The 11,916-nt window shown below is 47.7% G+C and overlaps 1 protein-coding gene across 11 annotated transcripts in view; it reads left to right on the top strand.

Moving 5' to 3' along the window:
* The first annotated feature begins 4,060 nt into the window (after positions 1–4,060).
* KIAA1217 (KIAA1217 ortholog) overlaps positions 4,061–11,916 on the top strand; it is a 319,334-nt gene continuing 311,478 nt past the window's right edge. For 6 of the 11 annotated variants that reach the window (XM_024765955.1, XM_024765947.1, XM_024765939.1 and 3 more), the window contains exon 1: positions 4,061–4,252. In XM_024765955.1, coding sequence (XP_024621723.1) covers positions 4,183–4,252 — 70 coding nt within the window. In that variant the 5' untranslated portion in view covers positions 4,061–4,182. The remainder of the gene's footprint in view (positions 4,253–11,916) is intronic. The other 5 variants (XM_024765918.1, XM_024765972.1, XM_024765981.1 and 2 more) reach the window with 1 other exon arrangement.

Below are 11,916 nucleotides of genomic sequence, written 5' to 3'. Positions count from 1 at the left end.
TTTCTGCATCTTGTCCTGTTGTCATTATTAGTGGTGTCCCCTTTCCCTATCACAAGTGCTCTGGTTTATATTTAAGTATACAGTCACCCTACCCAGCTGACACACAGCTGGCAACAGTAGGATTGAAGATCCTGCATTTCATTCACCAGATCACCCGTTTAAGCAAATGTTTTCCCAGTTGTCAAAAGTCCTTTATTTCTGACTTACAGAGTGACACACAACAGTGTGTCCTTTAGAAAAGGAGGTGGGTGACACGTCAGACATGAGGTCTCTGATTGAAACATTGTTGCTCGTTTTTCACTTCGTTTTGTTTGACTTTCACAGTTATCAATGCCTTGGAAAATTATATTGTATGACTTTGCCCAGCAATAATTATTTCTTTTGTGTCCCAATGTCATATCATTTTTAGCTCTCGTGTTCTTAATAGGGTTTAAAGTTAAAAAAAAAAGAAAGAAAAGAAAACAAAAATTGAAACATAGCAGCACAATTCCACAAATGCTTGATTCCAGCCATGATTTCTCTCTTGAAAAACTTACACAAAGGCAGTTGACATGCTTTCCTCAGCCCTGTAATTAAATAGGCCTGCCGAGAAGTCATACACAACAGTTTATGATTTTTGTGATTAATGCCCAGCATGGCAATGCCTGTTGAAGTTCTATTATCACAACCAGTAATGGCCCAGTCCAGCCACAGGTTTGCTCTGAGTGCAAAATCACCGTTTGCCCTTACATCACTCTTTTATCTCATCAGTTGTCTTTCCTTTTATTTATTTTTAAATTGTCTTTATTCAGATGATATGATTTTTTTTTTTTTTTTTGGCCACACCACACGGTATGTGGGATCTTAGTTCCCCAACCAGGGATCAAACCCGCGTCCCCTGCGTTGGAAGCGTGGAGCTTTAAACACTGGACTGCCAGGGAAGTCCCATCTTTCCTTCTAAATGACACGTCTCTGTGTCTTAGCTCATTTTGAGTCACGAATGGCCAACATATGGAGCCATTAACCAAGAAATCGTCTTGCACCCTTCCTAGTTAACTGAAATGGAGTTGAAAATGTAGCCTGCTGCTAACCTCTTGTAGTTCTCTATGTGACTGCGGGAAAATCACATGTCAAGTTCTTCCCGCTTTCCTTACGCCTTTCACAGCAAATTTCAAAGTCTGGCGGTAGGCAGATTGGTTTGTCCTAGCAATTTTTAAATCCAGAAATTAAATTAAACTGAAAAGCCTTGTATACATGAAGTTCAAATAGTGTTTCTTCCAGAAAGAACATCTCCACAGTAACGGCAATGACAATAATAGTGTGTTTCATGAAGATATGAGTTACTAAGCTAATGTAGATTGTGGAATACGGTTACTGTTTTCCAGAGACCCCTGTCAGAGAAACTGACAATCAGCGAAAAGTTCTTAGTAAAGGGCTGTGTGTTTTGGGGAGAGATGTATAGAATAGTGCCATGGCATTAACACAGAGCCTCTCAAAGTGTTGCCAGTTCCTGTGCTCAAGAAGGAGGAACAAAGGGCCAGTAATGAGTAGAGAAGAAGCTTTTCCCCATATTGTGGTCAGAAAGTTTGACTTCAGGAGAACATGTTTTACTGTAAATATGTCTAAATTTCATGGTCCTTAACGATTTATGTTAATGATCTTCACTGCTAATGCCTTTTTCTTTTGTGCATTCCCCAGAGAATTCTGCTTCGAGGAATGTCTACAGAGGCAGCAGTCTGCTTTGCTTTGGGGGAGGGGAGGGTTCGATCAGCTAAGACACGTGGTCCCCCAAGGGGGTTCCTTGGGCTGCCAGGAAACTAAGCAGAGTTCAGGACGCTTGGGAGAGCCGCCCCCATCTTGCTTACCCGGGCGTCATCAAGAGGAGCTCGTCTGCTCTCACACTTTCCAAACAGCCCCAGGCAGGCAAAATCTGCATCTCAAAATGGATCTTTTCTTCCTGGATTGAGCTAGTCTGGAAGGGCCCCAGGTAGGGCGGGGTGCTGTTGCTTGCTGAGGACTGCCCTTGGAGGTGCCTTGCTACCTCCTTCATCCTGGGACCCCGCACTTTCCTGTGCCTCTGTACTGTGTCAGGTGACAGGTGGAAACTACCAGAAGCAGGCTCTTCGCACACCGCATCCAGTCAGGTTGGTGTCAGAGCCCAAAGCCCAGGGACGTCTGGTTTAGGCTGATGACCTGGTGCTGCCCGCTCTCTCCGTCTGCCCTGCCCCCATCCTTTCTGGCATGAATCATCTGAAGACAAATACCCAACATCTATACAAGGATCCGGATAATCTGGACCTGGGGGCCTGAACACAGATTCCTCCTTCATAAGCACTTTGTACCCAAGGAAATAGTCAGGTTGAAAGGAGATGCGACTGGCTTTTGCCGCAGGCTACCAGTACAGAAACTGTGTAAGATTAGCTCCTCCTTAAAGCAAGATTACCAGGTCCTTCTGTTGCAAAGTCACGGCGTCCTTGAGTTACCTGCGCCTTCAAACCCAACTGCCCGCCTTCCTGCTACCAGGCTTGGCTTTAACTTTGTGGATGATCTACCACTTCTTGGGTTTCAAGAAAAATTCTTCTAGGAGTTGAGGGGTCTCTTCTTCCCTTCCTGATGTGAGTTGAGCTCACTTCCCTGGCAGGATGACTTTTCTTTGTCCTTTACAGCCTTCCGAATCTTTCTTCTCCTAAGTGGCCAAAATATGTCCCCCACGCTGCCAAAGCACACGGGTGACTCAAGGTCAGAATCAGGAGCATAGGCCAGCCATTGTTCTGCACACAGGCTTCATCTAAATTAATCTAAAACCTTGACTGAATGAACTGTAAACTGGCTCAAGTTATGGGCAGCGGCCTAACCACCGTGTTCCCCACCCCCCAAAATGATGGGGCTCCTACAGATATCACGCTCTCCCTCCCAGTGAGTGTGTTACTTGTCCGTATCTGAAACAGCAGCACCCACATTGCTCAGATTATTTCCCCGTTTTGTTGTTGTTGTTTTTTTTGTGGACACTGTGCCTCCTCTTTTCACTTTCTGGGAAATTTGCCAGTGTTTCAAGGACTGGGTAAAGAACAAAATAAATATTTGTAGGTAGTTTAAAGGGAGAATGAGTAAGTTGGATGTAACCCTGTTCCTTCCAAAGAAAAGCATTGAATCCATTCAAATATTTTAAAGTCATTAACTGGAGAGATTCAAAAGGTTGATTTTACTAGTTTGCTTTTCAGATTTGTGATCAACGTGTGTGTGTGTGTGTGTGTGTGTGTGTGTGTGTGCGTGTGTGTGTGTGTGTGCGTGTGTGTGTGTGTGTGCGTGTGTGTGTGTGTGTGCGTGTGTGTGTGTGTGTGCGTGTGTGTGTGTGTGTGCGTGTGTGTGTGTGTGTGCGTGTGTGTGTGTGTGTGCGTGTGTGTGTGTGTGTGCGTGTGTGTGTGTGTGTGTGTGTGTGTGTGTTGGGGAGAGGAAGAAGAGTCGAGAAAGTGTAGGGAAAGGAGTACAGACTTTTATAAGTCCAGCTGAAGAGATTGAAGTTGATTGCGTGAAAAGTCAGCTGCCTCTTTGTGTCTGTTAATCAAGTTCTAAACAGTCGGTGTCGGAAAGTGTTTACTCAAGAACCTTCAGCATATACCCTGTCTTTCTCACTGTCCTTTTAAAATGGGATTTCACTGAAATTTGGGACGTTCCGCAGTCGGCTGTTTATTTCTCTGGATATCAGCCTATTGGGAAGGCTGATTCTGTGTCTGAGATTAAAGAGACGGGAGAAGCGGCTTCCAGCAAAGGCTCCTGCCGGCGATCCTGGGAAATGTTTTCCTTCCTAGGCTGCGGAGTCGCCGCAGTTGGTGGCAGGGGCCACAGGCCGTGCGGGTCCCGGGCAGGAGAGCGCATCACCTGTTGGGGCCTACGGGAGCGCGCGGCGCGGGGCTGGCCTGGGCACAGCCCGCGTTCCTCGGGGGCCCGGCCCGCGGGCGGGCGGACAGACGGACGGACGCGGGGACGCGCGCGCGGGGGGACGCCGGAGGCCCGGCGCTGGAATGCAGTTTTCCCCGGCGAGAGAGACTTTGTACCGGAGTGGAGAGTAGTTTGGGGTGGGGTTTCGCACCGTTCCCTCCTCCCCACCCCCGGGCCCCTTTCCAGGCGCTTTCTGGGAGCTTTTTCAGAACTGCGCTCTGAAGTTTAAAGACCAGCGAAGGGCCTGGGCCGTAGGCAGGGACAATGGAAGAAAATGAAAGCCAGAAATGTGAGCCGTGCCTTCCTTACTCAGCAGACAGCAGACAGATGCAGGGTAAGTAACAGGCTCATTCAAAGATGGAGTTACGGTTCCGCGTGTCCCTCGCCGCTGGCGGCTGCTTTTTAGAACTGCAGACCGGGCGCCTGGCACAGAAAAGGCGTATTTCTTGGGGTGGTGCGTTTCCCAAACTGAGTGGAGAGCTGTGAGCTGGACTTTATCTCTGGAAGGATTTGCTTAAGCAGCAAAAGAAGTGGCGGGGTGATGTCACGTTTGTAGCCCCGTAAGCCGTCAGTACGTGCTAGATCTCTAGGCAATGACAAACCTATCGCTAAAAGCAGCTTTTCATCCTCACTGCTCCAGCCGTGGGAGAGAGGAGCTCTTTCTGGAAAGCTCTCTCTGGGACGGCAACACTTCCATTCATTGGTTGGGGGATTCCATGAGGCAAAGGCACGTTGGATGCAAGTTTTGTCGTATCTGAGAGTTAAACCGCAGAGTTTGGGCTGTTTTCTTTTCCAGATCGGAACAGCAGGGGAGCACTTGTCCAAGTGCGGGGAGAGATGGAAAACTCGGTGAATTTTCTGTATGCTTTCATTCAAAAGTTGGGAGCTGTTAGATAATTTTCTCCGAGCAGTTTCCCTTTGTGTTTATAATAGACTTGTCTTTTCCGTAGGGAATTTCCAGAAGCCTATGTTGTTCCAAAGAAATTTTGCAGTGGGGTTGGGTTGCAGTGGAGAAAGGACTCCTCTGCTGTGCAGTGTCTGACGTCTGTGATTCCAGAGCCTACCCTGCAGTATCATACAGGAAGCATGTTCAGACACCAAACAATCGAGAAGCCCCCAGCCCCCAGCCTACCCCAGGTTCATCCGGGGTCCAGTTAGTAACGGTGTTTGCCGGGCTGCTGTGATGTGCGTGGGAGAAGCAACTGCACAGGGGGAAAGGTGTGTGTTTTTTAAAAAGGCAAAATGGAAGTAACGAGTGACTCATCTGCACCGAAAATGCAAAACTAAGCCAGACAGAAGAAAATGCAATTAGAAGAGATAGACACACACACACTCCCACCCACCCACCAGTGAAATGCAGGAAACCTTAAGACCAGTAAATCCTGGAGAATCCCAGTCGCATAGCCATCAACTAGCCGGCTGTGTTTGTGCTTCCAAAGCACCACGCTCTCCTCAGTGGGGCTCCCTCGCCTCCCTTTCTCTCCCCATTTTGATAGACATGATCCTACAGCAGGAGTTCAACCTCTGGGCTTCTGTTGAAATAAAAATACTCAGAATCTAGAGGGGCAACAAGAGTGGGACCGATTTAAGAAACGACTTTCAAACAACCGTAGCAATTCGAAGATATTTCAGAGGCTGGAGACTGTCAGACTGAGTGTGATCACTTTCTTTCTTCATTCATTCAATGAATATTGAGCATCTGTTACTTGGGAGTTACTGTTTTAGCTGCTGGGGATCCAGCAATGACCAAAATAGACTAAAAACACTTGCCTTCATTGAATTTTTATTCTGAGGGCCAAGTTTGGGGGGAAGGGGAGTGGTGGAGCTAGACAATGAACAAATAAGGAAAAGAGATGATGGCATATTAGGTGGCAGGGTTACCAGATTTGGCAAAGAAAAATACAGAATGCTTAGTTAAATTTGAATTTCAGATAAACAGCAAATAATTTTTTAGTATAAGTATATCCCATGCAATATTCAGGACATACTTATGCTAAAAATTATTCGTTATTTATCTGAAATTCAAATTTAACTGGGCATCTTTTATTTTAGCTAGTAACTCTGTTAGGTGGAAATAAGGCCGTGGGGAAAAATAAGGCAGGGAAAGGGAGGATTGAGTGTGGGGAGGGGGCAGGGGGTGAACCCAGAGTAAGGTCATTAGGGAGAACGTCACTGCTGTGATATTTGAACAAACATCCGAAAGAAGGAAGAGCATTTTCAAAGAACAGAGTGGGGAAAGGACGGGAAGAAAAGAGGTTAAGAGATAATTCTAGGCCATATCAGGTAGGGCCTGTGAGAGGGTAGTAAGGACTTGGGCATCTGTTTCAAGGGAGGTGGGAGCTGCTGGCAGGTCTGAGTGGTCTCATAAAGGGTAGATCCTGGGTGCTGTACTGAGAATCACCCCAGTGGGAGTGGGGGAGGGCAGGGAGCCCAGTTGGGAGGCTTCCACAGTAAACCAGGCCCTCGCTTGGGCCAGCGGGTAGGGTAGTAGAGTATTGAGGATGAAACCAAATTTGCCAAGGTATCGGATATGGGGGTGTACGAGAGACAGAGGAGTCAGAGATGAGTTCAAAAATTTTGGTCTGCGCCTTTGGGGAGTTGCCATTTACCTAAATGGGAAAGTGTTTGAGAGGAGTAGATGAGAGGGTGTTTAATGGCTTGGAAGTGGGTGGAGAGCAGAAAATCTTTTGGATATGGTAGGATCGAGAGGCTTATCAGGCATCCAAGTGGAGATGATGTTGATTGCGATTTGGATATTCATGGCTGGAATTGAGGAGAGGGGACCGGGGATTGTGAAAGATGGGCTAGGATTGGGTCCATGTGCAGAAGGAAAGATCCCAGAGATGCGCCCCAGGGCACACCAGCATTTAGAGGTCAGGGAGGCTGGAAGGGGTGGCTGGAGAGACTGTGAAAGGGAGCTAAGAATCCCAGTTAGATTTCTAAGATCCGGTTGAGTCCTGGGTGAAAATGGTGCTGTGAAGGAGTGTGGCCTCATCTCCAGTTCTTTGATGCGCGAGAGGCCCACGCAGGGAGGCCAGGCCTCTGATACCGGCATCACCCGAGATACCACACGCCCACTCCTATCCTTGCACACTTGATCGCATTTGGCATTGTAATGCCGGTGGCAGTGTGGTGTTCGGGGGACAGAGAACATACCTTCTTTGTCTTCACATCCCCAGCACCTAACTGAGCACCAGGCATGAGACAGCGATCAAGAAATTCGCGCTGAACAGAAGGCTAATTATACCACCCCAGGGCTTTGAGTTTATCAATCTACAATAGATAAGGATCCCTTGGGTGATCATGTAACTTGTTCAAACTGAGACAGTTTTGAGAGTGAAAGGGGGGAATGCTATAAATAATTTCGCTGGGACGACAGTTGTAACCTAGAACTGTTTGGCAAACTGGGCGCATATGGTCACCTCGAGAATAGCTCTTATAAATGAGGCTCCCAGGGCTAAATTGTCAGCTAGTGAGTAATAACAGTGTGAAAGGGTACTTGCAAGTAAGTGCACAGAGGTGCTTAGTAATTAGCGGTTGAATTTGAATCGAACCGTATCACGCTTCTTTTGAAGGCCCTGGACTCCTCAGAGGGGTCCTGGGGGTTCCTGGGGATGCCTGTCCACCCACAGCAGCCCTGAGGCGACTGCTTTTGCTCTGGCCCCAAAGGTCTTGGGTGAAGACCCTGTGCGAGTGAAGTGCAGTCAGCACCTGCTTACCTCTGCCACCCCTGATTCTCCCGTGTAAGATACCAGTATTTACTGTGGTGGTAATCATTTCACAATATATAAGTGTATCAATTCAATACATCGTACACCTCAAACTCAGACAAGGTTATATGTCAATTATATCTCAATGAAGCCGGAAAAAAGAATAGTATTGGCAGCCCCACAGAATGCAAGCTCGGGGAGTCCCAGACATTTTGGTCTCTGCTCCGGTCTCCTCTAAAATTGCCCCATTGGTTTCTGTCTCTTATCCTGCTTTACTCTTCAGAGCACTTATCACTATGTGACATTTATATACACATTATCTGTTCGTTGTCTGTCTCCCTAATTATAATGTGGATCTTCTTTGAGGGAAGGGAATTAAGTCTCTCTAGATCGCCATTTCACTACACTTCCTAACTCCTTTCAGCGTTTGGAGCAGTCACTCAATAAATATTTGCGAAAAAATGAATCAATCAATTAATCAGCAAACCAACCTTTGAGACAAGAATGCTTTCCTGGGTAGGGGAGGGGCTGTTGCTATTTTGTCTAAAATCTCTTCCAGAAACCTCTTTTTTTAAATTTTGTCAGGTTTTTAGAGCAATGTACATAATGATCTGGTTTCAGCTGTAATTTCTGTGCCAATTTGTCTCTGGTGGTGATCTTTATGATATTAACAAGAGAGCTGGCAAACTGAGGAACCCTGTGGGCCCCCAACAGAATATGCGATACATAGGAGTCAGATAACCTGATTGCCGTAATGTCTGTGGCTTAGCATAATCAAGGTTAATTTTTTTGAACGCGTTGGAATGTGGACATTCTTGGCCGAGTGGAACTGCTGGGTGGTTTACCTCCAGACCACCCCGGGGCCTAGGTTCCTTCTGTCTAGTTATGACGCCATTCCCCAGGCTCTGGGAGGCTTCTGCTGGAGCTTTTGCATTTAACCGGCCAAAGGGGAAAGAGAAAGGGCACGGAAGATTATTCAGGAGGTCAGGGGCCAGGACTACAGGTGGCCCACATCACTTCTACCCACATTGCATTGCCCGGGATTAGAACAAGACCCCAGCTAGATGAAGGGGACTGGAAAATGCACTTTTCTTCCGTGTGCACAGGAGGATGTTATGGTTTGAATACACGGACAGACAAAATGTGGCTGCTGCCACGGTAGATCCAGGTAGATTGTACAGCGAGTCAAAGCTGCAACTCCCCGCGATGTTCCGATGCAAGAGAGCATCCCGGCACAATTGAAAAAGCGACACCTTAGAGACAGCTGACCAGCAGCCACTAGGAAGCAGTGGGGGACTCCTTCCCTAGGAGGCCAGTTGCTGCCTAATCTGACCCAGGAATACAATGTCAGGAAAGCCAACAGCCCTGTTCCTGGCTCTCGGGTAGCAGGCAGGCGTGGGATGCCTAAATGATGCCAGGTCCGGATCCCATTCTGCAGGTCAGCCGACCCAGCCCAGGCAACCCGAGAGGGGGCCAAGAAGCCAGTCTCGGCAGCTCCCGCGGCCCCCCGCCTGCAGGATGATTTGCTGTGTGGGTGTGTACCTTTGGATGACCCATCCTCCGTAATCCTCTGCCTCCCCGGCATACCTGGTACATACCTGCCCCTCCCCGTGTCCCCACTTTCTACTTTTCCTTTCCAGAAGTCTCCATCCCAGCCAGGAGGCCCTTTGAAACTCAGAAGAGTCTCTCTCTGGCACTTCTGCTCTCTTGATCCCCACCCACTCCTGCTTGGGAAAGGTTGGAGGGGCCATTCTCCCCTGGAAGCTCCCAGCTGGAAACGAGCCGCCAGAGGGATGGCTCTGGGCTGGGGAGGGGTAGGGAGGGAAAACTGGAAGCCTTGTCTCCAGGCTCCAGCTTCATTATTTGTTTGACCCCGATTCCCAGAATAGCAAACAGCTCGACACACCCAGACTTAAATGTTAGCACCAAAGTGCCCTCCAGGCAAGGGTTAGCACTGTGTTTCTGTTTGCACGCCTGGGACAGCGTGTCCATGTGGATGGTGAGGAATTGGTGGGACTTGAGATCTCTGACTCCGCGCTGTGGAATTGCGACTACACATCATCTGCTGCTCCCCTTTGTTTGCTTCCTCCTCGGCTGAAAGATCCCATTCTCCCCAGATGACCGGAATGGGAGAGCAGTCTCCTCTCCCTCGGGCATGGGAGTCGGTGGCTTCCAAGAACTGAGTCTCATGGTGGGAGAGGCTCCAGTGACCGGGAGGCTTCGTGTGGGAACAGCGTTGGGTTGTTATGGGTGCCGTGAAAGTGGAGCAGGGGCCTGGTGGGGACCCGTGAGCAGATGGGGCCCAGAGCTAAGTGAGGGGCAGGCAGGTGAGGCCGGGGAGGGAGTGGGCGCCCAGGGCAGTTAGGTGTCTGCCAGGGGCAGTGCACTGGTGCCGTTCGCTGCTGCCCTCCACCTCGCCTTAAACCTCCGTAAGCACCTGGAGACATTTTAGAAGAATCCACACGATAGAAAAAATGGAGAAGTGACCTAAGATTGACGTGACCTTCTTAGTGGGCAGTGTTAGGAAGGGTGGGGCTTGGAGGGTCGCAGAGTTGGGGGCTGCTCAAAAGTGGATGTTGACAGATGGACTCTGAACTCCAGCTCTGCCCCTCCCCGCTCCTTTCCCAATTTATCTCAAAGAACGTGCAAAACTCTTTTCAGTCTCCAAGGCATTGCTGTTCTGGCAGTTTCGACCCCTTCTGAGGATCCTGAGATGAAACAGAATGGTTCTTGTGAGTCTGTGTGGCAAAGCGAGGCCGAATGGAACTTTCTGCCCTTGTTGGTAGTTGAAGAACAGGAGTGTTTATCCTTATGGGTGTATGTGGATACTTGTGTGTTATGTCCAGGTGAAGAAATCACCTTCCCAGCGATTCCATCCTGCTAATTAATCTAGCTGTCCTGGATGACTTTTCAAATATATTATTTTCATGATGTCAAAAGTAATCAAGGGCATTACCTGGCGGTCCAGTGGTTAGGACTCCGTGCTTCCAATGCAGGGGGCACAGGTTCAATCCCTGGTTGGGGAACTAAGATCCCACAAGCCGTGCGGTACGGTCAAAAAAAAAGAAGTAATCGTAAAAATCCATTTGGAAGTCAGCTGTGTTATATCACATATATAACAATTTTGGCTAATACAAAACTCACATGCACACACTCAAAAAGATAAGGCTGAACCTCTTCAGATTGCCCACGTATTTACCAACCTGAGATACGGCATTTTCTGCACCTGGCTTTATCCCGTAGATCCTATTACCTCTGGGTCGTTAGAGAAGAAACCACAAATAAGGTAGCCATCACGTGAGCCCATATAATGAGAAGGTAAACTAAGTGAATGGAATTATAGTTAATCTCCCAGTATCTTTTTTTTTTTTTTCCAACCCAAAGGTCTTTATTGGATGCTTACTAATGATTAGCACGGGCTGGGTGCTAAGGGAAATTCCAAAGAAACACGTGCACGAAAGCTCATAATAAACAGTTGCGTTCTCTTCTCACCATTTTCTTATTGATCCTGCAGTATCAGTAGCACAGGTAATGTTATCGCACTCTCCATTTTGTAGGTAGGAAATCAAGACAGACAGACACCAGACGGCTTGGCTAAAACCACATGTAGAGTTGGCAGTGGAGCAGGGCCTAGTACTCAGGGCTTCTGTGTAATTCCTACCGCCATCCCTTCCCCTGTTGAAAAAATACTTCACTCAATCATTGCGTAACTTGAGGTGCTCCCATGTTCAAGGTGATTTTCAGTGGAAGACTCTTCTTCTCATCATTTGAAGAAAAAGGGAACCGTTTCCACCCATTCTTCCAGATTTCAATTCCATTATTTCAGGAGTGATTTGAGCCTCCCTGGTTTCATACTGAGTCCCAGAGCCTTTTTATTTATTTGTTTTTTTCAATGTCTTTTAATCCAATAGTTCTGTCTTCTCCCCCTTCTAAACGTACTGCTGAAACTAATGAAAAGGAGAATGAACTAATTGAGCTTTTTTCCCTTCCCTTTCCTCATCAGTATCTGATGGAGATGCTGTAATTAGCCACGTAATGAGAAGTGAAGGGTAAACGAGAAGAATTATTCCCAGAACACACATCTAGGGGTGAAAAACTGGAGCAGGACAAAGAGCCAGAGATTACAGTATTTTCTGTGCCTAAGCAAGGCTGTTGTACCTACAGTTCTAGACACGAGCATTTCTAGGTAAAGAAGAGGGAAACTGTATTGGTGTCATTGCCTCTGGAGGAGCTAGTTTACGTGTAAACTCTGGACACGTGTTGGTTTATATCACTGGTGTCAAGATTT

This window comes from Neophocaena asiaeorientalis, unplaced genomic scaffold, assembly GCF_003031525.2.
Source record: "Neophocaena asiaeorientalis asiaeorientalis breed wild unplaced genomic scaffold, Neophocaena_asiaeorientalis_V1.1 scaffold217, whole genome shotgun sequence".
NCBI classification, from domain to species: domain Eukaryota; kingdom Metazoa; phylum Chordata; class Mammalia; order Artiodactyla; family Phocoenidae; genus Neophocaena; species Neophocaena asiaeorientalis.
The sequence above is the reverse complement of the archived record's forward strand: the minus strand, read 5'-3'. Positions and strand labels throughout refer to the sequence as shown.